Source organism: Sturnira hondurensis, unplaced genomic scaffold (genome assembly GCF_014824575.4).
Source record: "Sturnira hondurensis isolate 20B ecotype Veracruz unplaced genomic scaffold, ASM1482457v3 Scaffold0008364, whole genome shotgun sequence".
In the NCBI taxonomy this organism is placed as follows: Eukaryota; Metazoa; Chordata; class Mammalia; order Chiroptera; family Phyllostomidae; genus Sturnira; species Sturnira hondurensis.
In genome coordinates, this window is record NW_028080995.1 from 53,527 (window position 1) to 80,842 (window position 27,316).

Genomic DNA, 27,316 nt, shown 5'->3' on the forward strand with positions numbered 1-27,316 from the left:
GCAACGTGTCACACAAGAGTCGGGTCTAAATGGTTTCTTACACCAATTCAACAGTAACCCTATATAACTGTGGAAACAATTTTCATAAAAAAATGATTGGAATACTTAGAAAGCAGTAAGGAATGAAGAGAAATAGTATACTTGAGAACAAATTTAAAATGTCTTCTACCTAGAGAAGAGCAAGTTTGGATATTTGTTTCCCCCATTGAAAAATTAAGAAAACTACACTGGTAAACAAAGCTTTGGATCTCTTTTTTCAGCCATGTTCAAGAAAAGATGTTTCTGTTCAAGCATTTCTTCATGGCTAATTTGACATCCTTGTTCCTCAGGCTGTAGATTAGTGGGTTCAACATGGGCACCACAATGGTATAGAAGAGAGAAGACACTTTCCCCTGGTCAAGAGGTAAAATAGAAGGTGGTTTAAGATACACAAAAGCTCCTGAACCAAAGAAAAGAGAAAGTGCAATTATGTGAGAACTGCAGGTACTAAAGGCTTTCGATCTGCCCTCAGCAGAACTAATGTGTAAAATGCTGGAAAGAATGAAGCCATAAGAGAGAAAAATGGTCACAATGGGCACCGCAATACCAACAGATGCAAAAATAAAGACCACCAGAATATTCATGTAAGGGCTATTGCAGGAGAGCTCAAGGAGGGGGAGGACATCACACATATAATGATTGATACGGTTTTCTGCACAAAAGGTCAGAAACAGTATATTACCTGTATGCCCTATAGCCCCCCAAACACCCATTCCGTAGACACCCAGCAAAAGAAATAAACACACCTGAGGAGACATGGTGACCGTGTACAACAGTGGTTTACAGATGGCCACATAGCGGTCATATGCCATTGCTGACAGGATGAAGCATTCAGAAATGGCAAAGAAACAGAAGAAGAAGAGCTGAGTCATACACCCTGTGTAGGAGATGACATTCTTCTTTAAGACAAAACTCATCAGCATTTTGGGAATGATGGTAGAGGAGTAATTGAAGTCAATGAAGGACAAGTTGAAGAGGAAAAAGTACATGGGGGTGTGCAGGTGAGAGTTCAGCCCAATCAGTATTATCAAGCCCAGGTTCCCTACCATGGTGACCACATAGAAACCTAGAAACAGGAAGAAGAGAGGGAGCTGGAGTCTTGCCTGGTCTGTTAAGCCTGCAAAGATAAACTCTGTCACAGAGGAGGTGTTATCTGCAGCCATCCTCCTCTGGGATAGTCTGGGAGGGAAAAACAAAAGAGTTGCTCACATAGAGATAGAAAAACAACTCACTCCTGAGAGTGGAACTTAGAGGTGAGATGACATCTCCTCATTCCTGCATGTCTGTTTTTATGGTTCCCATGTGGCTTCAACCATCCTAGTAACTGTTGGTGGGTGAAATTTGGCTCCAGAGTAAGGGCTCATCCAACCGAGGAGAAAGTCCACAAAGCTCTGCTTGGAGCATCCTGAAACTTTACAGTGACCCTCTTCTGCTACTGCCTGACCTCTACAGCCCTGGACCCAGTTTTGTGTGATCTGGGGCAATCTCTCCAGTGCTGTTGGAAAGCAGAAGCCAGTTGCCCTAGACCTTCCACCTTTGGTCAGTGCTGGTCAGAAAGGGAAGATGAGGCTGTCTTGCCATGAGTCTTTAGCACGAATGGGTGTGGATATACTATGTGAAAATAATACTGAAGTAATAAGGTAAAGTATGAACTAAAGCTAAGATAAAAGAAACACTTGCTGAGCACTAACTATGCTAAAGGCCCTGTTCTAAGTGGTCTGGGGCATTTTGATTAAACCCATTGAACAGGTGAGGACACTGGGCACAAGTCCCAGTCCTTCTAATTGGCAGGAGAAGGTGAATTCAGGCTGTCTGGCTCTGGTGTTTGGGCTTTGTACCCTAACCCCTGTGCTAGAGCACAGACCAGGTCAGGCAGGCACTCACCCGCCATCTGCCTGCAGTCACAGTGCTGGACTCTGCTGGCTCCCACCCATTTCTCTCTTGGAGACTCAGATGGCCCTGGTGACAAGAAGGGGACAACTCAGAGCTCAGACTGCTCTGCTTCTGCCTTTTGTAAACTTCAAAGCCTTTAATTTGTCTTGGTTCTCCTGTTGAGCTGAATAACATTGTCTCCGACCTACTTTGTCCTGAGCCTCCAGTCCAGCTTCCAGGGATGGAAGAGAATCTTTATAACATTCGCAGATAACCAGAGACTGAAGAGTGTTATTCTGGATTAGGGACCATGGTGACCTCGTTACAGGGGCTCCCTCAGGATCCTTGCTCCCTAAGGAAGAGAAAATTTTTGTTTATGCCCTTGATGGTGACTGATGGGGCTTTTAATGGCCTTTGCTTTCATTCAGGTACATATTTATAAGCACAATTAAGAACAAAGCACCTGGGAAAAGATTTCCTGTAATGAGTGCTTACTGTATACTGACCTCTGTATCTGACCCAGCAACCTCATGTGAAAGATCCAGAAAAATGCATACATAATTGTACCATGTTTATTCCTCAGAATGACCTCATAGGGTAGACCTATTTGTCTCCACTCATAATGCATGAAAGAAACATGAAAGTGCACTGAAGAAAAGGAAAGCTAGGGAGCGGGGCAGCACACAGGCAAGAGTGGCTGAAAGGGCAAGTGTTAGAGATTCCAGTTCAAATACTGGAATCTGACACTTGAGCAATGACTTGAGAGAGACCTGGAAAGTCTTTGCTTAATAATAACACCAGTTACTGTAATGAAAGGCTGGGTGTCATGGCTTAATGCAGCACCTTCCCCAGGCATCAGGGTTTTGTCCCCACACTTTTATATAGTACTCCAGCCCAAATTATCACGGTGGGCAAGGAAATTTTTACCAAATAACAGTACAGAGGTAAGAGACCTTGCTGAGGTTTCAGATAACCACAAGTGACACAGTGTAGATTTTTGGCTGAGACTGAAATAAATATTAATAAAATTTTATGTGGCAATTTGTATTCAACACCCTTTGGCAGGCATGTTTACATAGTAAGGATGGCAAATTTTCTATTCAAAAAATGAATCTCTATTTGGGGAAGTTCAAGACTTGGTTAGCTGATGAGTTATGTATGTTTTTGGTCAGAGTTAATGTCTGAAGTTCTTTGGGATACATTATGACATCGGAACAGAAAGGCAGAACCCATCATCTTCCAGGCAAGTCAGACTGAAACCACTGCACTTGGGCCTTTGTGTGTGTGTGTCTGAGTGTGTACACATACAGCAGTGAGGACTTGCCATCTCCACACTAAAGCTCAGCAGTGATGGTGCCTCATCTGCCTGTTTGCACGGAGAATTGTCCACTGCCCAGGTGACACTAATGAATCCCAGTCCCTGTTCTTGATCCCGATGCACATGTGGAAGAAATAGAGAAAAGCAATCTATTACCAAGGAACTAAAGTAAATAGCACAAGTATGTTCTCCTTAGGACCCAAGGTCAAAGAACTTGGGGACCTGTTAAAATGTTCAGTTTCCTTTCAGAATCTCAGAGGGCTCTTGTAAGCATCATGCAATAGCGGAAAAATTTCTTCTAAGATCCTTGCCTCTTCAGAGATGGTATCCAGGGGAGCTTCAATTCCAATGTCTCAGTGTTTCATTTCAAGCAAACTAAAGCTTCTCTAAAGCTGTTTTGACAGTTGACATGCTCCTATACAAGCAGAGAGAAACAGAAAGAAATATTATAGATTGAGTTATTTCTTGCAGGTCTATTACCTCCTTGGTTAAATTTATCCCTAGGTACTTTCTTTTTTTCTTGCTTTAGTAAATGGAATTCCTCCCCCAGTTTCTCTTTTTGATATTTCATCGTTGGTGTACAAAAATGCCATCGATTTCTGAATATTGACCTTGTATCCCACTAGTTTTCCAAAATCACTGAAAGGGTCAGGTGGTTTTTGGGTGGAGAGTATAGGGTTTTTTATGTACACTATCATGTCATCTGCCATCTTGACAGTTTTACTTCCTCCTGCCCAATTTGGATGCCTTTTAGTGTTTTTATTGTCTGATCGCTGTGGCTAGAAGTTCCAGTACTATGCTGGATAGGAGTGGTGAAAGTGGACACCCTTGTCTTGTTGCTCATCTTAAAGGAAAAGCTTTTAGTTTTTTCCCATTGGGGATAATGTTGGCTGTAGGTGTCTCGTATATGGCTTTTATTATGGTGAGATATCCATCCTCTAGTCCCAGTTTGCTGAGTGTTTTTATGATAAATGGGTGCCAGATTGTATCAAGAGCTATTTCAGCATCTATTGATCTGATCATGTGGTTTTTTCCTTCCTTTTTTGTATGTGGAGTATCATGTTTATTGATTTGTGAATATTGTAGCATCATTGCATCCCTGGGATGAATCCCACTTGACCTTGGTGTATGATCTTTTGAATGTATTTCTGAACTCAGACATGCAGTGTATTGTTGAGGATTTAAGCATCTATGTTCATCAGTGATATTGGCCTGTATTTTTGTTTCTTTGTTGAGCCTTTACATGGTTTTGGAATTAGAACGACATGGGCCTTGTAAAAAGAGTTTGGGAGTTTTTCATCATCTTGAATATTTTAGAATAGTTTGAGAAGATGAAAGTTAGTTCTTCCTTAAACATTTGGTAAAATTCATCTGTGAAGCCCAGTCATCCAGGGCTTTGTATGCTGGGAGTTTTTTGATTACTGCTTCAATTCCACTAGGTGTTATCTGTNGATGAAGTTTTGGAAGATTGTATGTTTCAAGAAATTTCTCCATTTCACCCAGGATGTCCAATTTCTTGGCATGTAGTTGTTCATAGTAATTTTTACAATTCTTTTTATTTCTGTGGTATGGGTTGTAACTTCTCTTTTATTTCTTTTTTTACAATTTATTTATTTATTTTTTAATATAATTTTTATTTAATTCTTGTTCAAGTACAGGTCTCTGTCTTATATTCCCTACCCTGCCCGCCCCCAGCCCCCATGCTCCCCGCCTCCCTCTGATTTCATTTATTTCGGTCCCTCCTCTTTTTCTTTCTTTCTTTTTTATTTTCACCAATACGTTAATTTTTTCTTATTTTTAAATTTAATTATGGTTCAAGACAGTTTTCTGTCTTCTTTTTCTTGATGAATCTGGTATAATCTTGTCGATTTTATATACTTTTTCAAAGAACCAGATCCTGCATTTACTGATCCTTTGAATTGTTCTTTTAGTCTGTGTGTCATTTAATTCTGCCCTGATCTTGATTATTTCCTTCCTTCTCTTTGCTCTGGCCTTTGTTTCTTGTCTTTCCTGTACTTCTTGTAGAAGTAGGCTTAGGTTGTTTATTTGAGATGTTTCTATCTCCTTTGCATAGGACATTAACTGATTTTTCAACATGAGGTCAACCTTATGTTCCTAGGGTCAAACTCTATTTCAAAATTATATAAAACTACTTTTGTGTTCCGTTGTGGTTTTTTTTTTGGCCAGTTTCTCCAGTCGATTTTTTGGCATGTAAATTCATGAAGGATATTGGTATATACTTCTTTTCTACTAACATTTTTGTCTGGTTTAGGTTATCAGCAGCAGCACAATTTCCCTTAGGGAGCCCAGATTTCGGTCACTAAGAATCACATCACCAGACATATCCCCAGACCCAGGCAACCCATTAGTGATGCTGAGAACCAACCATCAGGATGCTATGAGCCTGAGAGATTGAAACACAAGGGTGACCTTGGCACAGCTGATTTTCCAGTGTTTCCTTCTCCATTCCTAGACTCACTGGGTTTGAAGTCAAGGCAAAACGTGACACTTACAATGTACTCTGTAGTTCACAAAGCTCCTTCACACACACCATGTTCTAAACAATCCTCACAAAGCATGAAGATTGTATCCCTTTTTTCATTTTAAGGATAATTAAGTTGAAGAATGTACAAGTCACCCAAAGTCACATAGTAAGAAATGCATTTTTTAACAAAGTTTAACAGGTCACATAGTAAGAAATGCATGGAACCTAATCAACAAAAGAAAAAAGCAAGCAACATATAACCAGCGACATTGAACTTAGGAACAATCTGACAGTACCCAGAGGAGAGGTGGAAGGGATTAAGAGGGAAACAGGGGAAGGGTTTTCAGGAGCAACTATAAAGGACACATGAACACAACCAAGCTGGGGGTGGCATGGAAGGTAGGGAGAGGGGTAAGTTTGGCTAGGGTGGTGAGAGGGTGGGAGAGTGGTGGAAAATAAACGCAGGCAACTATAATTGGACAACAATAAATATTTTTTTAAAAAAGGAAAAGATTCCTAGATACCAACATAAGAGAAGAAAAGTTTTCTATGGCAGTCTATGTCTTCAATTTTCAAAGATCACGATCTTTCCTCTACCAATTCATGCATTTTTGAACATTTCTAGAGAATTGTTGGGGTCTCAAACACAATTGTCTAAATGTGATTAACATATCTTGGCAAAAGGCATGTGGCAGGGGTAAAATTTCATACCAAAAGAGGAGAAATTTCAGGGCACAAATCAGGAACAGAGTTGAATCCATCAAGAAGATAAAGACCTCACTAGGGTAAATGTCCCAGTCAAGTTTTACATCTCTAGTGCTACCTGCACAACAAAATGAAGACCTCTGATGCATTTAAGTAAACTCATACTGCATTCAACATCAGGTACATGGGTGGCCTCACAACACCCCTTCCTGCTCATGGTCAGTTTTCCCCTGCACTTACGTCACTAATGAGAGGGCAGTATAAAACCACAGGGCTCCACCTACTTGTAGAAAGCAGCCTAGCCTGACGACTAATTGAGTCCTATACACAATAAACCCTACCCATAATATCCTGGTCCATATCCTTGTATGTTATTTAGAGCATCAAGTTTTGCTCCTTGCATAAACACTCCCAAGGCTGGGACTACAGACACCCACTCAGGGCCAGCTGCCTGATGCTGTTGTCCTCACTCTGGCCATTCTACCTATTCTGCATGTGCTCATTCAGCACTTTTGTATCACTTGCACACACAACTGCATAGCACATGCTCGCAGGTGCCACACTGCTTCACCACAGGGGCCCACCTCCAGTATTAGGCTGGTGCTCCCCTTGGATCCGATGGTCAAGTTCATAGCTGCCGACTTCTCCTTGTTGCTGATGTTCCTGAGATTTTCCCAAAAGTTTTGCCCTATGGAGTTGCTGCCATGGTCCACTTTCAAATTGTGGCCCACTGTGTGAAAAACCTTGTCTGAAATTGTAGTTTGGAGATCACCCAGCAGGGGCAGAAAACGTGAGAAAGATCATCTGAAGTTATCATTTTCAGGATGTTTCAGTTAAAACTCTAGAAACATCTCCCCCAACCCCCAAGCATATATGTTACAGTTACCCACACCCCAAACAGAACTGTGTGGTACAGCAACTGCCTCACAACATTCTTTGTTTCCCTTAAGTCTCCTTCCACGTGCAAAGTGTTAAAAACTGCTTAGTGATCCTTGGCTCTTTTCTTGAAATTGAAAGTGTCCTAAGTTGATAGAACACAGATGTGCTTTGGACACACTGGTCAACAAGAGCACTTCAGTCTTCCCGTGTTCCAGTGGTCTCTATCATTAGGGAGCTCCTATCTTTGGGATCCAGTTCTCTCCTTTCAGACTAATCAGTTTTACCAGAAGGCAATGCTCCATTCTGTTAGCAGGTCATGTTAGGGTGCATAATAATTTTAAGGAAATGCTTTTTAACATTATTTCCTTTTAGTTTAGTTTAGTTTTAGTATATGTATGTGCAGAGTGGCCTCCTGGTCTTCCCTCCTCCCCAGCTCACTCTTCCTCACTTGCCCACTCCAGTATGCCTGGGAGGCGAGCTGAGCCTCATTGTTTATTTAAACCCCACAGAACTAGCAGCAAATTCAACATTGTGGTCAGGTCCAGCCATTTCTCTCAACATCACAAACTCTTGATTGAAAATTCCTAATGATCTCATGGAAGCAGCACCGGGTGTGTGGTCTGTTACTGACAGTTGTCACATGGTGCTTCCATACACACTTTCCCAGCTTCCTAGGGTCTCACTTCTGAGTTCCCACTGGGTTTACCTGGGAGGCTTCCTGACAAATCACTCTCACCTAAGTCTTCATCTCAGGGTCTTTGGGGAACCCAATGCAAGAGTGGTGGGAAGGAAACCAAATGAAGAGTAGAGAAGGCAGCATGCAAAAGAAAGGGGGAGAAAAAATATTTGGGGAGAAAATGACACCCATCACTTTTTAGAAAGAAAATGGTTAAAATTCAGAATGCTCAGGAAAGAAAACTGAAAAGTAAAATGATATATCATCATTTCTCTGGGTCAACAGAAAAATCTCAGAGTTTTGGCCTCAGGAAATGAGGTGCTCAGAGGATAGTTCAGCATGGCTGGTGCTTTGCTGTAAAAGATGCCGGTTCTCCATGGTTGCAACCCAGGCAGCAGGAGAGGCATCACTGGGGAACTTCTTATGACTGAAAAGTCTCAAATCCTCCCGAGACCTAGTGGATCAGAAACTCTATGAACGGGGCCTGGAATCTATGTTTTAGCAAATCGTCTGTGTGATTCAGATTCACCTGAGAACCCCCAATGTTTTTCCTCGTCCCAGGACGTGAGCTGAAGTAAAGCGTTTTCCTGACCCAAAGGGAAGAAAGAGCAGCTTCTGCATCTGTCTTAGGAGGGAGGAAAATAAGAATGAGTACATACCAGACGAAGATGGTCATTTGTAACGCTTATGGCTACGAAATCCAAACGCTTGTGAATAGTGCTGAATAAAGAGAGTTTGATGAGAGCAGATGTGTTGTACCACGTGCCATTCTTGATGGTGTTGTGGTTAGAGAAAGACACACTGATGTTCCCCACTACGTGGGTCATCACGTCACCGATATTTGTCCCTACACAAACCAAGAGTTGGCAGAGAACAGACCCGAGAGACAGATGCCATAGTGATGTCAGGCCACAAGTATTAAAAGAGTGGTCACTAATAACAAAGGAACAGGAGAAAATGTCTTGCACTTAAAATTACTGATGCTGTTCCTATCTGATAGAGAGTTCATTATCATTTTAAGTGAAATGACCAATACATAGAAGATTTCTTTATTATTCACTTTCTTTTAAAAATATACAATTTATTTCCTTTTATTTTACAATCACAGTTGATGTAGAATATCATCTTAGTTTCAGGTGTGCATGATTAGACATTTATACAACTGACAAATAGATCACCTCAATAAATCTAGTTCCCATCTGGCACCATACATAGTTACTACAGAATTATTGACTGTATATCCTGGGCTGTACTTTACCTCCCCACGACTATTCTGCAACTACGAATTTCTACTTCCTAATCCCTACATCCCTTCACCTTTCTCACTCTTCCCCACAAGCCATCTAATCTCACAGCCATCAAAATGTTCTCTGCATTTATGGGTTTCTTTTCTTTTCTGCTTGTTCCTTATTTTGTTTTTTAGATTCCACAAAGAAGTGAAATCATCTGGCATTTGTCTTTCTCTGTCTGATTCATTCCAGTCAGGATAACACCCTCTAGGACCATCCATGTTGTTGTGGTTCAAGATCTCATTCTTTTTGGTGGCTGAGTCATATTCCATTGTATGTCTGTACCCCTTCTTCCTCCACTCATCTATTGATGGACACTCACGTTGATTCCATATCTTGGCTATTGCAAATAATGCTGCAATGAACATACAAGTTTCTTTGGATAAATACCCAGAGGTGAAGTTGCTGGGCCCTACTTTGTCTCTTGTTATAGCCTGTGTTTTAAACTCTATTTTTTCTGCAATAAGTATTGCTACCACAGCTATTTTTGTCTTTCCTTTCTTTCATTTTCATGTATGACATTTTTCCATTCCTTTACATTCAGTGTGTGTGAGTCTTTGATTTGAAGATCGCACTTGAAAGTGTCTTATTTTGTTTTTCTTAATCCACTGTATGTCTTATCATGGCAGCATTTAATCCATCTGCATGTAAAATAAGTGTGGATAAATATGTATTTATTGCCATTTGATTATTCATATTTCTAATCTTTTTATTGCTTTAAAAGAAGACCTTTTCACAGTTCATTTTCTTTTTTTTTAATTTATTTGTATTTGAATTTTTGGGGGTGACTCTGGATAATAAAGTTATGTAGGTTTCATGAGTACATTTCCATAACACATCATCTGTATGTTGTATTGTGTGTTCACCACCCCAAGTCAAGTCTCCTTCCATCGGTACTTATCTCCTCTCTTTCTCCCCCACTTCTTCACTCTAGTGATAACCCTACTGTTGTCTGCCTATGAGGTTTTTAAATTTTTTTCTTAATTCCTTGATCTTTTCCCCTGATCCCCTCTGTGAGTCTGTTCTCTGTATCCATGATTGGGCTTCTATTTTGTTTGCTAGTTTATTCCATTCATTAGAATCCACAGGTGAGTGAAATCACATGGTATTTGTCTTTCTCTGACTGGCTGATCACATTTACCCTAATAGTCTACAGGTCCATCCATGCTCTCCCAAAAGGTAAGATTTCCTTCTTTTTTATAGCTTAGTGGTCTTTTATTGTGTTAATGTACCACAGGTTTATAATTCACTCATCCACTGATGGACACTTGGGCTGCCTCCATATTTTGGCAATTGTAAATACTGCTACAATGAACACTGGGGAGCAGAAAGTCTTTGCATTAGTGTTTTGGGTTTCTTTGGATATATTGCCAGATGTGGAATTGCTGGGTTATGAGGCAGTTCCACCTTTGACTTTTCTGAGACAGCTCCATACTGCTTTGCACAGTAGCCAGGCAGAAGGTCACTGTATGAAAGATTCACACTTTTATTCACTTATTATTCCATACTTCCAGAATTACTACATTTTAAAAAGAATACAGGAATCAAATCATGCCCAGTAACTGTGAAAAATGTCCTTTAAAACCTGGTGTTAATCTATTGATGCATTTTTTCCTAAAATTCAATTGCTTAAATAATGCTATGTATTTTCTCAGAACAATGACATCATATATGGTGGGGTTTTTAATGCTATGTTTCTAGTATGGGTGTCTTAGCTATTATGGTTTGATTTTTTATAGTGGTAGAATCACTTAACATGAGATTTACCCTCTTAACTATTTGTAAGTGTACAGTACAGTATTGTTAACTTCAGGCTCAGCATCACATAGAAGATCTCTAGAATTTATTCATCTTGCATAACTGAAGCTTCATATGCGTTGAAATTTGGAGAAGGCACAGCACCTTCAAATTTGGGTCAGACAGAGTGATTCCTTCCACCTGTTGGCCTGATGCCTAGATTTCAGGACAGTATTCAAGTCACACAAACATCAAGGTGTGGTTGCCTCTCAAGTGCCACCCACTGGGGACCTGTCTCACAACCCAGGTGTGTGCCCTGACTGGGAATCAAACCAGCAACCCTTTGGCTCATAGTCTGGTGCTCAATCCACTAAGCCATACCAGCCAATAAAATGACAAGAAACTCACAACTATCAACAAATGAACATTTTGAAAAACTGAAAATCAAAACTAAGCAAAGAACTACAATGGGAAGGAAATCAGACAAATGGACATCACATGGAGGATTTTCAACTGAAGTGGAGGATAAGCAGAATGAGGAAGGAAGGGTAAAGGGAATGAGAAGCATAATTAGTAGGCATAAAATAGACAGGGAGAGGTTAAGAATGGTATGGGAAATAGAGAAGTCAAAGAACTTGTATGTACAACCAATAGACATGTACAAAGCAGGGGAGGCTGGAGGGTTGCGGGGTACATGGCAGAGGGGAAATAAAGGGGGAACATTGGGAAAACTTCAATAGCATAGTCAATAAGATACATTCTTTTAAAAAAGAAAGACAAAGTCACATAAATAGGAGCTGAACTCAGGTTCAGGGATGCCCTGAAAATCTGATGTGAAGTCTCCTTGGCACTGATTGGTCAGGTGTTGAAATATAAGTGCATCTGAATAAGGGTGCTACGTTACAACAGTGGGGTAGAAAGGGAGACATGGGCAAAAATTGCATAAATGACATACAAAAATAGCCACGAGACCATGAATGCAAAGAAGAAAGAAGCACTGGTTACTCCTCTTAATTTTGGACAGAAAGCGGGAAGGAAAAAGCAAAGGGAATTCCTAAGGGTAAAAGCAGAATTGCATATGTTTAAATGTACAAGAGTCTGTAGGGATAATTTAAAGATCTAAGAACAATGAGGAATATTTGAGGGAACAAATTCCAGAGAAGATGAAAAGAAGTTGACCGAATTCAACATCTTTTCATGCTTTCAGAATACTTACTTCTGAATCTGGGAATGATCGACACTTCTCTAAGATGATGAAATATAGGTATGACTCAGACCAGAAGTCAGCCACTTAATTAGGAAACTCTAGAGGCATTCCTAATTAGAACTAGTAAAACCAAGATAACTACAGTCTTTAGTATTATTTAACAATGTATTAAATGAAGTATTAGAAAATGCAGTTATAGATGCAAATGGAATAAGAGGCATGCAAAGTAGATGAAAAGAGGCAAACTTATTTTTAATTATAAACTACTTTATTGCATATTTGGAAAACATGCAAGAATACATGGAAAATATTTTACATATAAAATTTACTTTCCCAAGTATAAAATGAGCATATAATTGGTACATACAAATAAATACCAATATGAAAATACAATGAAAGAGAAAACTGTTGTTACAGTTGCAAAAGTAAAATAAAATCTCATGCATGAATGTAATAACATTGTGCTCAAATGAATGAAAACAATTATAAATCAACTCTTAAATATACTGAAGTTGACCTAAAAAAAATGAGGAGTTGTGCCACAGTTCAAGATTGGAAGTCAAGGCCTGGCTGGTGTAGCTCAGTGGATTGAGCACAGGCCTGTGAACCACACGATCGTGGTTGGATTCCCAGTCAGGGCACATGCCTGGGTTGCAGGTCAGTTCCCGGTTCCCGGCAGGTTACACACGAGAGGCAACCATACATTGATATTTCTCTCCCTCTCTCCTTCCCTTCCCCTCTAAAGATAAATAAATAAAATCTTAAAAATAATATTGAAAGTTGCAAGATCCAAAGATGTTAATTCTTCCTAAGTTTACTTATAAATGTAAGATGCAATCAATAAATACACCTTTAAGTTATCTTCTAGAATGCGACAGATTAATTATACAGGTTGGGGTTAAACATGAATAGCCAGGAAAACCATAAAAAAGAACAACCTGTGGGAAGTTACCTTCAAGATATGAAATCTTATAAAGTTTCTGTAATCCTGGCCATGTGGTATTGGGTTATGAATAGACCAACAGACCAGTAGAACACAATGGGAAACAAGAAATACCCCAGGTGCCTAGGAAACTTTGTATACAATGAAGGCAACTGTTCAAACCCATGAGAAAAAATGGACTTTTATAAATGGCAATAGAACCACATGATGGTCTTCTGGAAAAATATATAGTTGGATCCATTCTTCACACCATAACCTGGTAAAATTTCTAAAATGACCAGATATTCAAATTAAAAATAAATAAATAAAACCATACAATCACATTATGATAAAATGAGTGACTTTCTCTATAACCTAAAGGAGAGAAAATATTTCTAATTATCATTAAAACACCACTAACAATAGAAGATTCATACATTTAATTTAAAAATTTTATCATAAGAACATTAAAAGCCAAATCACAAATTAGAGGAAAACATGCAACTTATAGTTCAAACAGAAAGATGTTGTACCTAATATATAGTCCTCCTAAAAACTGAGAAGGTCAAAATCCAGCAGAAACATGAGGAAAAAGTATGAAGAGACAGTCTACAAAAGAAGTAATAAGACCAACAGTCATTAAATACATGAAACGACCTCCCGTGTTTCTTAAAATGAAAGAAATGCAAATTATAACAATATGGAAACACTGCTTCTCACCCATCAGGATGGAAATTTTAGAAATTCTGAAACTATACCATGTTGAGGAGACTTTAACAAAGTACACACTCCCAATATTGCTGAGGTAGAAAATAAATATCAATTCCTCCTCCCCCAACACAAGATCCATAGTCAATACAATCCCAAAGGAAACCGCAGCAGGTTTTGTTGTACAAATTTACAAGCTGAGTCTAGAATTCATATGGAAATTACAGGTCTTAAAGGAGCCAAGAAATTTTGAAGGAAGTGAATGAAATTCAGGACTTGTACTAACTGATTTAAAAAATTATTATAAAGCTACATTATCAAAGCTGAATGGTTCTGGCATCAAGATAGACAAATAGATGAAAACAAACACACACAAATAGAATCCACTGATTTCTAACACAGGTAAAAGAACAATCACTGGACATTTATGAGCAAACATACACATACCCCAAAACCCCACTTTGATCCAATACAAAACTTATCTCATAAAATTTCCACATTGTTCTTCTTGCCTCAGCGAGAACAGTAAAGAATTTCTTAATTAAGACACAGCACTGACTACGAAAGGCAAAGTTGATAAATCAAACTTCATTTAAATTAAAAATATTGGCTATCAGAAGATATCATTTAGGCTAAGTAAGGCATACTCTGGGGAAGATAGGGAGAGGGAAATGACCATGTATGTATGAATGTATTATCCATAGGTACATATATATTATCTATACATGCACAAACACAACGATGTACACTTATATGGACTTACATGTGCATTTTAAAATTCCTCCAATACAATAGAAAAGGAACTAACTACCCTACTTTTTAAATGAGGAAATGACTTGAATAATTACTGCAAAGGAGATATCCAAACAGCCAGTAAATATATTAAAAAGTGCGCAAAATCATTACTTATCAGGGAAAAATTTTGAACAAAAAAGCATTCCACTGTCCATACCAGAATAGAAATACATTTTTGTACATGGTATAAAATAGGAACAAAATAGAAATACCAAGGGTTAACAAGTATAGAAAACAATAGAATCCTCAAACATTGTTGATAGCAGTGCAAATTGAATCAAACTTTAGAAAACAGTGATGTGTATAAAAGCTGCTCATAAGCCTACTCAATTATCTAGCTTATCCACATGTAAGTATAATCCAAAAGAAATGTTTGCTTATTCAACCAAAATACACATACAAAATGTTTCTAAGGGGTTTATGAGTAATAGGCAAAAGCTTGAAACTATCTAACTTTATTAACAGGCTAAATAATTGTATATTCACATGATGGAATACTACAAAGCCCTATAACATAATCTACCCATACATACTGCAATATACCTGTACATGACAGGCTTTATTATGAAGAATAGAAGCCAGAAACAATCGAGTACCAGTTTATATGAAGTTCAAGTACAGAGAACACTCTACTATGATAAAAGTCAGAAGAGTGGATAGTTGTGGGGGATGGGGTGGAGGGAAGGTTGTATTTACTGGAAAGATGCCAGAGGGAACTTTCGAAAGTAAGTGGAAATGTTGCATATCTTGATGTAGGTTGTGGTTACATATTCATGTGCCAAAGTTCAATGAGCTATACACTTAAGATTTGTGCACTTTGCTATATAAAAGTCAGGGTACAAAATTTTCAAAAGGAGTTTTCTGTATTCTTTCATGACCTACATTGAACAGCATATTCAATACACCAAGCCCAACTCCTAAATTCAAGGTTCCCTAAGTTCAGGCACCCAGAGGGTCCAGCACAAAAAATACACCTTTTATTACATAAAAATTTTAATTTTAATATACTAAGTATGAAATTTTGTGATACAACAATATCATACTCCACCACACCCTATGACAAAATGTTCACATTGCTGTCCATCTCATGTGAGACAGTCACATCCCCTACCAACCACACTCAGTGGCACTACTTCTGCTGAACCCTGTATATTGTCTCATCTCAATCCTCCCTTTATAAGATTATACTTTTTGGGGGGCAGCATTGAACAAGATGAAAAGGCAGAACTCAACAGTTATTCAAATTTCCTCTACATCCTAATGGAATGGAATTCCTAAGGAACATCCCTGTAAATCAAACTATTTTGCCCAGCACTTCATTTGTCATTGCTTCTCAAGAAGTTTTACCAATAACATTGACTTTAGACAAAAATAGTTCTTCGGATTTTAAAAATAAAGCTCTATTTCCCATTTCATAATATGGTGGCTTTATGAACTTCTCCTGAGATCACCATTTCTTATCCATGTGCCTCTGTTAGTAGAATATGAAGGCTATCTGCAATGCCTGAAAATTCCATAGCAATTTCCTCTCCTCATAAGCAGCAGCTTGGTGCTGCCTGGCAGGTGAACATGCACCCGAGGCCAGCTAGTGCTCTGTTACATCCTCTAGACCAGTGTTATCCAATGAAAATGTAATGCAAGCCACCTATAAATTCTAAACTTTCTAGAAGATACCTTAAAAATAAACAGATACATTCATTTTAATGACATATTTTATTTAACACAACATATTCAAAGTGTTATCATTTCAACAAGTAGAAAAGTATCCGTGAAATTGTTTTTCATATTCTTTACAGATTGGTGTATGTATGACACTTACTTTGCCCACTACAGTATGTCTCAATTTGGATGTCCTCATCTCAGTTGCTCAATATCTTACATGACTAGTGACTACCAGGTCAGATAGCGCAGCTCCCAGTGACCTTGGGCCACAACCAAGATAACCCTTGAAATGAGACTCCAAATTCCGTCTCGGGCTTGAAATAATAACATGCATCCACTCCGCATCTCTCTACCATTCAAATTCCATTTCTTTCCCCTGCAAGTCCTAATTCCCTAACTCATGTGCCCGGTATTCCACTCAGCAAGTCAGTGGTCACCACACTTGCCTTCTGGGAAACCTAACACACTACCCATTTGCACACTACAAAACTCATCAGACACTGATCTTGTCATTTTGCCAGAACCTACTCAACACATTTTTTCACCTCCTATACTCTTGCAAAATGTGATGTATTAAAATTATGTTGTGCAAGTAGCATGAAATTACTCAATTCATTTTTACTTTAGATGTACTAGGTCAACTAACATGAGATATAGCATCTTCCAAGAAAAAGGTGAGGCAAAAAACATGGCATAATAGAAAACAAACTGAATTGAGACTGAAGCTGGAATTTCAGTCCTGGCTCTGCCACGAGGTACTTTTTTATGTTTTGGGACTAGAAGAAATGATTCTGAAGCCCCATTCAATATTGCATACTGTATGATTTCAAAGGCTATTTTCATAAAATAAAGAAGGAAGACTTGCGGTGATGGTGAGAGGCAATAAATTCATTTGGGAAAGAGTTAAAATTTTCTTTAAATATAGAGTACAAAAGCATGAAGACTGAATTCCTTATTGATGATGACGATAAAATAATAACAACACTCAAATTTAAAAATTCTCATCCCTTTTCTCAATTTGCAACTCCATTGGAGACAAAGTTATTCTGCCCAAGGTTTTCTTCATGGCTAATTTGACATCCTTGTTCCTCAGGCTATAGATTAGTGGGTTCAACATGGGCACCACAGTGGTATAGAACAGACTGCAGACTTTGTCCTGGTCAAGAGGTATAATAGAAGGTGGTTTAAGGTATGCAAAAGCTGCTGAGCCAAAGAAGAGAGAAAGTGCAATTATGTGAGAACTGCAGGTGCTAAAGGCTTTAGATCTGCCCTCAGTAGAACTAATGTTAAAAATGCTGGACAGAATGAAGCCATAAGAGAGAAAAATGGTCACAATGGGCACCCCAATGTCACTGGCCACAAGAATAAAGACCACCACAATATTCATGTAAGAGCTATTGCAGGAGACCTCAAGGAGGGGGAGGAAGTCACACATATAATGATTGAGAAGGTTTTCTCCACAAAAGGTTAGAAACAGTGTATTAACTGTATGCGCTATAGCCCCCAAAATTCCCATCCCATAGACACCCAGCAAAAGAAATAAACACACCTGAGGAGACATGGTGACCGTGTACAACAGTGGTTTACAGATGGCCACATAGCGGTCATATGCCATTGCTGACAGGATGAAGGATTCTGAAATGACAAAGAAACCGAAGAAAAAGAACTGAGTTATACACCCTGTGTAGGAGATGACATTCTTCTTTAAGACAAAACTCATCAGCATTTTGGGGACGATGGTAGAGGAGTAACTGAAGTCAATGAAGGACAAGTTGAAGAGGAAAAGATACATGGGAATATGAAGGTGAGAGTTCAGCACAATCAGTATTATCAAGCCCAAGTTCCCCACCATGGTGACCACATAGAATCCCAGAAACAGGAAAAAGAGAGGGAGCTGGAGTCCTGGCTGGTCTGTTAATCCTGCAAGGATAAACTCTATCACAGAGGAGGTGTTATGTGCAGCCATCCTCCTCTGGGACAGTCTGGGAGGGAAAAAGAAAACAGTTGCTCACACACAGAGAGAAAAACAACCCATTCCTGAGAGTGGTGTTTTAACAGGAAGGTGTGGAACTTAGAGTTGAGATGGCATCTCCTTGTTCCTGCATCTGTGTTTTTATGGTCCCCATGTGGCTTCAACCATCCTAGTATCTGTTGGTGGGTGAAAGTTGCCTCCAGAGTAAGGGCTCATCCAACTGAGGAGAAGTCCACAAAGCTCAGCTGGGATGAGCCTGCAACCTTGCAGTGGTGACACTCTTCTGGTACTGCCTGTCCTCTGCAGGCCTGGACCGAGTTTTGTGTGACTTGGGTCCTTCTCTGTAGAACTGTTGGGAAGCAGAATCCAGTTGGCCTAGACCTTCTACCTTTGGTCAGTGCTGGTCAGTACAGGAAGATGAGGCTGTTTTGCCCTGAGTCTGCAGCAGGAATGGCTGTGGAAATATTATGTGAAAATAATACTGGAGTAATAAGGTAAAGTTAGTAACTAAACCTAAGAAAATAGGAACATTTCCCGACCCCTAAGTATGCTAGTGGTACTGTTATAAGTGCTCTGGAGGTGAGGACACTGGGCACAACCCCAGTCCTTCTAATTGGCAGCAGAAGGGGAACTCAGGCTGTCTGGCTCCGGTGCTTGGACTTCTCACCCTATCCACTCTGCTAGAGCACAGACCAGGTCAGGCAGGCACTCACCCTTTTTCTGCCTGCAGTCACAGTGCTGGACTCTGCTGGCTCCCACCCATTTCTCTCATGGAGATTCAGGTGGCCCTGGTGACAAGAAGAGGATACCTCAGAGCTCAGACTGCTCTGCTCCTGCCTCTCTCCTTTAAAATTCAAAGCCTTTAGTTTGTCTTGGTTCTCCTGTTCAGCTGAAGAATATGGTCTCTGACCTCCTTTGTCCCCAGCCTCCAGTCCAGCTTCCAAGGATGGGAGAGCACCTTTATAAGGTCCATACAGTGTTATTTTTTATTAGGGACCACAGTGACCTAGATACAGGGGCTCTCTCAGGATCCTTGCTCCCTAAGGAAGAAGAAATGTTTGTTTATGCCCTTCAGGTGCCTGACGGGGCTTTTAATGGCATTTCCTTTCATTCAGGTTGCATCTTTCTAAGTACAATTAAGAACTAAGTACTTTGGGGAAAATAAGCCTTGTATTTTGTACATTTATTGAACTCTTACTGTGTATCAGACACTATATCTGAGTCAGCACCCTCAACTGAAGAATCCAAAGTAATGTATAAATAATTTTACCGTGTTTATTTCTCCCAAAACCTCATAGGTAGTCCTATTAATCTCCATTTTAAAAGTGAGGAGCCCACATAGCTTGTAGATTCAAGAACCTTGCTGATCTCCTTAAGCAAACACGGGTCCTTAATGTGTGTTATCTACAGCACCCTTGTGTGTCTGGGTAGAAGTTTTGGCTAGTGTAAACTGAACCCTTTTCAAATTGTCTCAAAAAATTTTCATTTATATAAGAACAAATAAAATTTTCTATGGCAAGTTGCAATCTACTCTCCTTACCGGGTCTTGAATATATGAAGAACGAAAGATTTTTGTAGCTCGTGGATTAGATAGGTTTTGGTCCTGTGTTAATGGCAGGTCCTCTCAGTGAAGTTAGGAATCAAAACACAAAGGCAGAAACCATCTTCCTCCAGACAAGTGCAACTACAACCACTTCACAAAGGACTGTATGTGTGTTTGAGTGTTACACATACCGCAGTGAGGACTTGTTTTTCCCTGGCTAAAGCTCAGCAGTCCTCATCTTTTTATTTACTCTGTTTACACTGAGAATTGTCCACTGCCCAGAATAATCTAATGGATCCCCATGGCTGTTGTCCATTTCACTAAACAAAAGAAGAAAAATAACTCATTAAAATGAAATTAAAATAAGCTGTATTTGATAACCAAGTGCAAAGAAGACGATGTAGGTTCTCTGAAAGCTCCAGGGGGATTTTTGGCTTCAGAGAGTTTCCATGACAAACTCGTTTCCTACTTCACCATAAGCAGGGCTCGTGTAAATCCATGTTACCTGATGACTTGTTGCAAACAAGAAGAGAACAAAAAAAGCTACTTTGTCTTTCCATCTGTGTGGTACTGTTGCCTTTCCAAAACCTGAATCTTTGGAAAATGGCTTCCTTCTTTATTTCTAATTTAAACTACATGTTACACATGCCACATCATTGGGTATGTGAAGTATTACATGCAATAAAACCTTTGCATATATGTCTCACATATATGCATTAGGTCTCAGCTTTATGGTAGATAATCAGAGTTGCACAAGTATGGTACCAAATGAATCCCTACAGATCACAGTATTCTCAGCTTTAATAAAAAGCACCCACCTGGCCAGAGAACTGAGGAGTTGGCAGGTGAGAGGCCTTCATGTGAAAACAACTTCAGTGAGCTTCTGAAGGACCTTGTTCACTCCCATGTCTTGAATTACCCTCTAATGATTCCTTTCAAATCTCTACTTCTATCCACATCTGACCACCCAGCAGACAACTAAAATTCCACACATTACAAAATTATAGCACTTTCTTTTTTCAAAAATTTTCCCTTCCTATATTCCCTCCTCTAATAAAGGACACATTTCCCACTTTATCAGTAAAAAGTCAAATTGATTCTAACTAAAGAAGTCATGCTGCTGGTATAATCACTATGGAAAACAGTATGGAAAATTCTAAGAAAACTAGAAATGAATGTGCCTTTTGACCCAGCAATTCCGCTATTAGTAGTATATCCTAAGAACGCTGAAACACCTATACAAAAGAACCTATGCACCCCAATGTTCATAGCAGCACAATTTACAATAGCCAAGAGTTGGAAGCAACCTAGATGCCCATCTGTAAATGACTGGATCATAAAGCTATGGTACATTTACACAATGGAATTCTATGCTGCAGAAAGGAAGAAGGAGCTCCTACCCTTTGCAACATCATGGATGGAAGTGGAAAGCATTATGCTGAGCGAAATAAGCCAGGCGGTGAAAGACAAATACCATATGATATTACCGTTAACAGGAATCTAAACAACAAAACAAACAAGCAAGCAAAATATGACCAATGACACTCAAATACGGAACAGGCTGAACGGAACATTTTTAGTTTTCTTGGAAAATTCCATACTGTTTTCCATAGTGGTTATACCAGCAGCATGACTTCTTTAGTTAGAATCAATTTGACTTTTTACTGATAAAGTGGGAAATGTGTCATTTATTAGAGGAGGGAATATAGGAGGAGAAAATGTTTTAAAAAAGGAAGTGGTATAATTTTGTAATTTGTGAAATTTTAGTTGTCTGCTGGGTGGTCAGAGGGGAGAGGGGAGAGAATCATAGGGGAAAAGGGGATGGACTCACATGAACAAGTATAAAGGATACATGGACAATAACTAAGGTGGGGGTCAGAAATGGGAGGGAAGTGGGGAGCACTGGGGGGGCAGGGCTGGGAATATAAGACAGCAAACTGTACTTGAACAAGAATTAGAGAAAAATAAAAATTAAAAAACAGAAGTCATGCCTTTTCCCTGAAAATTAGTTCACAAAAGCTAATTCACTAAGAGATCATTTTATTAATTGTTCATAGATATGTATTTATTGCCATTTTATTCGTCATATTTTTAATTTTTCCCTTCTTTCTTCTTAAAGAAGACCCTTTAATTATTCTTGTAATAGTGGTTTGGTGGTGATAAAATCTTTTAGTATTTTTTCGTCTGGGAAGCTCTATATTTCTTTTGATCCTTTTAAAAATATATATGTTTTGTTGATTATGCAATCACAGTTGTTCCAATTTTTTCTCTCCTTTATACTGCTACACCCTGTATTCCCCTCTCACCATCATTCCTCCACCTTAGTTTATATTCAAGCATTGTACATTTAAGTTCTTTGGCTTCGCCATTTCCCATACTATTGTTAACCTCCCCCCGTCTATTTTTTTGTGGTAGAGGATGCGCAAAAGTCCCCCTTTCCGCCACAGATGAAAATAATACTACCAAGACATGATCTGCTTGGAGAGCAGAGGTGGTCAATCTCTCGAAGGAGAAAGACCAAGAGCCCCTTCCTCTATGGCTTTTATTAGGTTCCTAACACACAGGAATACAGGCAAAGCTCACCAATCAATGTCAGGTGGCAAGGATCAAACACCAGATAACATTTCAAAGAAATCTGAGGGTATTAATCTGAGTCAGGGTGGGTCAAGTAAGGGGGTTGCAAAAATTTTGGGAGACATACTCATTTCCTGCTCAGACCCTTATCATACAAAGAAAAGCACTTTTAGGAATGCAGGCTTCACAGGACTTTAGGAATTCTTTCTTATGGTGGATGACCCTGGAACCCACTCTAGCTGGCAGAGGGCTGCACCTCCTTCCGTGTCATAGGTTTTTAGGTGAAAGTGGTGAGAGCCAGGAAGTGCTTCTCCCAGACAGAAATGGGGACACAGACTATGTCAGAATAGCTGGGGGTGAGGGTCCATCATTCCCTCTTTGCTGCAGCCCCCCAAGTCCTTCATTGAGGGCCTCCCAAGTGATTATGTCTGGCTTAGGTTGTCCCCCCTCTGACGGGTTGTACCCATCATTGACTTACCAACCAAGCATTGGGGGCCAGAGATGGATGAGGCAGAAGCAGTGCTCCTGCCAGGGAGATAAGCTTTGTCTACTCAGTGGCTCACAGTCTGAAGGTCACTCACTCAGCCTTATCCATGGGGGGCGGTTACAACTCCTGAAACCAGGCAGGGGGTTCCCAACATCTCCTCCTCCTTTTTTGTTAAATAAACTGAAGCTATTGGGCCTTTGAAACCTGCTAATTGCTGTTTTTGAATGTGATCACGAGAAAAACACTTTCATATACTTCATAAAGCACAAATAAGGATTAAAACAAGGAGGTACCCAAGGGCTGCCATAAACCAAACTTGGAAATTCACTCCATCACACCAGTTCTTAGTGTTTATCCATTATAGATTATTGTTCACAGTATGAAACACCTTTTGTTCAGTTAGACATTTGATGTCCCTGAGGTGCTGGTGGAGTTCAAGCTGAAGTTGATGAATTTGTCCTTTAAGGTTGGTAGAAAACATTTCCCGAAAGTGATGACAAATATCTGAACAGGAATGCTGACTGGAATTCTACCTTAATGAAGTAACACAGAGTTTAGAAAAACCAGGACTACAAGTAAGTTGTTGCCTTAAGGTGAGAGCATCCTTTACCTCTCCAAGGCAGACAATGGCAGATTCTGTGGCAGAGATCTGAGTAAGAATTTCCTGATCAATTTGGCTCTGTTTTTTTTAATTTAACTCTTGTACAAGTACAGTTTTCTGTCTTATATTGCAGCCCTGCCCCCCAGTGCTCCCCACTTCCCTCCCATTTCCGCCACCCACCTTAATTACTGTCCATGTGTCCTTTATACTTATTCATGTGAGTCCCTCCCACTTTCCCCTATGATTCTCTCTTCTCTCTCCTCTGGACCCTGTCACCCTGTTCCGTATTTGAGGGTCATTGGTCATATTTTGCTTGCTTGTTTGATTTGTTGTTCGATTCCTGTTGATGGTGATATTATACGGTATTTGTCTTTCACCACCTGGCTTATTTTGCTCAGAATAATGCTTTCCAGTTCCATCCATGATATTGCAAAAGGTAGGAGTTCCATCTTCCTTTCTGCAGCATAGAATTCCATTGTGTAAATGTGCCATAGCTTTATGATCCAGTCATTTACCGATGGGCATCTAGGTTGCTTCCACCTCTTGGCTATCAGAAATTGTGCTGCTATGAACATATGGGGTGCACAGGTTCTTTTGGATTGGTGTTTCAGGGTTCTTAGGATATACTCCTAATAGTGGAATTGCTGGGTCAAAAGGCACGTTCATTTTTAGTTTTCTTAGAAAATTCCATACTCTTTTCCTTAGTGGTTGTACCAGTCTGCAATCCCACCAACAGTGAACTAGGGTCCCATTTTCCCCACAACCTCTCCAGATATTGTTGTTTGTTTCTTTGTTTATGGTACCCTTTCTGACTGGTGTAAAGTGGTATCTCATTGTGGTTTTAATTTGCATCTCTCTGATAGCTAGCGGTATTGAGCATCTTTTCATGTGTCTCTGCATCCTCTGTATGCCTTTCTTGGAGAAGTGCCTGTTCAAGTCCTCTGCCAATTTTTTAATTTGGTTGCTCGTCTTCTTTGAGTGAAGTCGAGTGAGTTCTTTGTACATTTTGGAGAATAAACCTTTGTCTGAGGTATCATTGGCAAATATGTTTTCCCAAGCTGTTGCTTCTCTTTTTAGCTTGATACTGTTGGCTTTTTTGAATCATTTGCTGAATAGTATTTGTGAGAAGAACATCAACCACATGCGCAGTTTGAATGGATTCAGTAAAGGCTACAGACGCAGTAGTCATGGCCCCTATTATTAAAATAGAAGAAACTATGGAGTCAATAAGCATGCCTATGAATTGGCGGATTCTGACATAGATGAGGGGCTTACTGAGAGCACTCAATCGTCTTGGATCAGCCCACTCTGGGGTAAGGTTAACAGGAACCCGGGCCTGGGCCTGTTGGCAAATGACAAATATGGTGGTGAGATTCAATTGAGTGACATTCGAACGGGTTAAACAGCTATTATATATAGTGCCAGGAGCAGTGGGAAAAGTATATACAGTAGAGGTCTCATTCCTATTATTCGGATATTATTACGTTTCATATTATCTTGCATTTCTCTTTGTCCATCTTCATTCTTTTTGAGCCTCTTTTCCCTTTCTTGGTCTTTCTGGGAGATTCTTTCTACTGTGTCCTCCAACTTACTGATCCAATCTTCTGCCTCATCGATCCTGCTTTTCATTCCTTCTACTGTGTTCTTCAGTTCAGAAATTGTATTCTTCATTTCCTCTTGTCCTTTGCTGATAGTTTCTATTTCCTTTTTCATGTTGATATAGTTTTCGGAGAGCTCATTGTAGCTCCCCTCTAGTTTCTGGTAGCTCATTGTGAGCTCTTTGAATTTCCTGGTAACTAGTGCTTTGAATTCAATATCTGAGAGCTGACTTGCCTCTCTTTCATCTGACATTATTTCTGAGACTTCCACCTTTTCTTTCATTTGGGCATTGTTTCTTTGTCTTCCCATTGCTTATGAGACTCTTCTTGTTAGCTTCAGCTTCTTAAATTGATCTTTTCTGACTCCCTAGGTTTATGGTGTGAACTTCTGTGGTAGAATTCCTGTGAAATTCAGTGGTGCAGTCTCCTGCAGGTATCTTGATGTTCTCTGCTTCCACCTACTCCTTTCTTTGTGTGTGTGTGTGATCAGCTGGAGGGGTAGGCAAAATAGTTTATGACAGCAGGAGAGTACTTTATGATATTTACAGTCACAGCTGGTAGAGAAGAGATAGAAGATCTTTAGGCTCTATATAGTGTTAACTGTAATCTTCAACCCAATTTGCCACCTCTAGGAAAGGATAGACCAAAGATAAGTCTCTTGTTGGGGAGGGAAGGCTTGTGAGTTGTATCTAGAAAGCAGTGAGGTTGCGGGTGGTCAGATTTTGAGGTAAGGTGAGAGTAAAGAATAGTAAATAGACGTAGCGTGTGAGCAAGTAGAGTTAATCACTACAGTAATAGAATTCAGGAACCTGTAAAGTGGGCTAATACCCGAGAGATGTGTTGTGAAGTATTTACAGTGGTATAGAAAGCAACAAACCAACAAACAAACACACAAAAAAAGGGCAAGAGAAGTGAGGAAAAAGCAATAAGTTTGGTGTGAAATGAAGAAGGACTAAAAGAAGAAAAAAGAAAGGAGAGGAACAGAGTACTGAAAGATACAGCAACAATAAAATTAAAAAATATATACGATTCTGAAAAAAGTTTATAAATAAAAGTAAAAAAAAAACCACGAAACTCCTTCCTTGTTGGTTTCAAACTGTCCAATCCGGATTTTCTGGTTTCGGCGGGACCCCTCTGTGGGCTGGGTTGTAGACCCAGGTGCACACCCGCCCACCAGCCAGGCTACCAGACTGGGGTTCGGGCGCCTGCCCACCTGACAGGCTGCCTTGGTCCCACAGGATCTGGCACTGGTCCTTCCCAGTCCTGTGGCTGGGTGAGAAGCAAGTCAAGCTGCCTTCACAGGAGAACACCTCAGTCCACTTTCCAGTAAAAACTTCTCCAGAAAGTGTGCCTTAGCCCAGCCCAATCCCCAACCTGACTGGTTAGGACAATGCTCCTCTCTAATTTCCTGGGCTGGCAGGCTGGTGGGCTGGAGGCCACAGAGATCACAACTGAATGCGGCCCCCTCTCCTTGCCACCCTCCCTGCACACCTAGGCAGACAGGTCTCTGCCACCCAGCCCCACCTAGATGGTGAGGGAGGGAGCGAGCTCTTCCAGGGACCCCACAGCCGGCCCAATGCTCCACTGGGTGCTGGGCTCCCTATGAGTCCTCCGTGGCACTGGCTACAGACGAAAGCCTCTACACCCCTAACACAGTGGCAGCGGTGGCTCCGAGGCGTTTTGGGCTGGCCGAGGGCAGCCAGTCCTGCCACTGCCGCTTTTGTCTTTACTCACAGTTGCTGGGCTTCCGCTGAGTGCTCTGTGGCAGACGCCCCAACTCTGGCCATAGACAGAAGCCTCTGGGCCCTGGAAGCTGCAGCAGCAGCAGATCCGAGGTCTTTACGCACCGGCCAATGGCTGCTGGTCCCGCCGCTGCTGCTTTTGATTTTACTCTGGGGTGCCTGGCTCCCGAGGGCAGCCGGCCCTGCCACTGCCGCTTTTGTCTTTACTCACAGGTGCCGGGGTCCCGCTGAGTCCTCTGTGTCAGAGGACCCTGTCGCTGGGCGCAGGTGAAACCCTCTGGACCCCGACCGCTGAGGCAGCCAAGGCTCCAAGGTCTTTATGCGCGGGCCAATGGCTGCCCTCCTGCCGCTGTCACCGCTGCCGCTGCCCTTGACTTTTCTCAGGGTTGCTGGGCTCCCGATGAGTTCTGCATGGCAGACGCCCCTGTCGCTGGGCACAGACGAAAGGAAGCCTTTGGGCTCCAACCACTGCGGCAGCCGCGGCTCGGAGGTCTTTACCTGCCGG

General features: G+C 40.5%; 2 protein-coding genes across 2 annotated transcripts; both read right to left on the minus strand.

The window, feature by feature from the left end:
• Positions 1–266: 266 nt before the first annotated feature.
• On the minus strand, positions 267–1,596 carry LOC118992747 (olfactory receptor 8B12-like). Its single transcript, XM_037054709.1, has 2 exons — positions 1,574–1,596; positions 267–1,206 (listed from the first exon to the last, which is right to left on the minus strand). The coding sequence occupies exon 2, from the start codon at positions 1,200–1,202 to the stop codon at positions 267–269; it is 936 nt and encodes a 311-aa protein (XP_036910604.1). The 5' UTR covers positions 1,203–1,206; positions 1,574–1,596.
• A 15,155-nt stretch (positions 1,597–16,751) lies between these two features.
• LOC118992748 (olfactory receptor 145-like) lies at positions 16,752–18,712 on the minus strand. The gene has a single exon (XM_037054710.1). The coding sequence runs from the start codon at positions 18,258–18,260 to the stop codon at positions 17,286–17,288; it is 975 nt and encodes a 324-aa protein (XP_036910605.1). The 5' UTR covers positions 18,261–18,712; the 3' UTR covers positions 16,752–17,285.
• Positions 18,713–27,316: the final 8,604 nt, after the last annotated feature.

Coding starts and splice junctions, on each gene's coding strand:
- LOC118992747 (XM_037054709.1), bottom strand. CDS start 1,202: ATGGCTGCAGATAACACCTCCTCTGTGACAGAGTTTATCTTTGCAGGC.
- LOC118992748 (XM_037054710.1), bottom strand. CDS start 18,260: ATGGCTGCACATAACACCTCCTCTGTGATAGAGTTTATCCTTGCAGGA.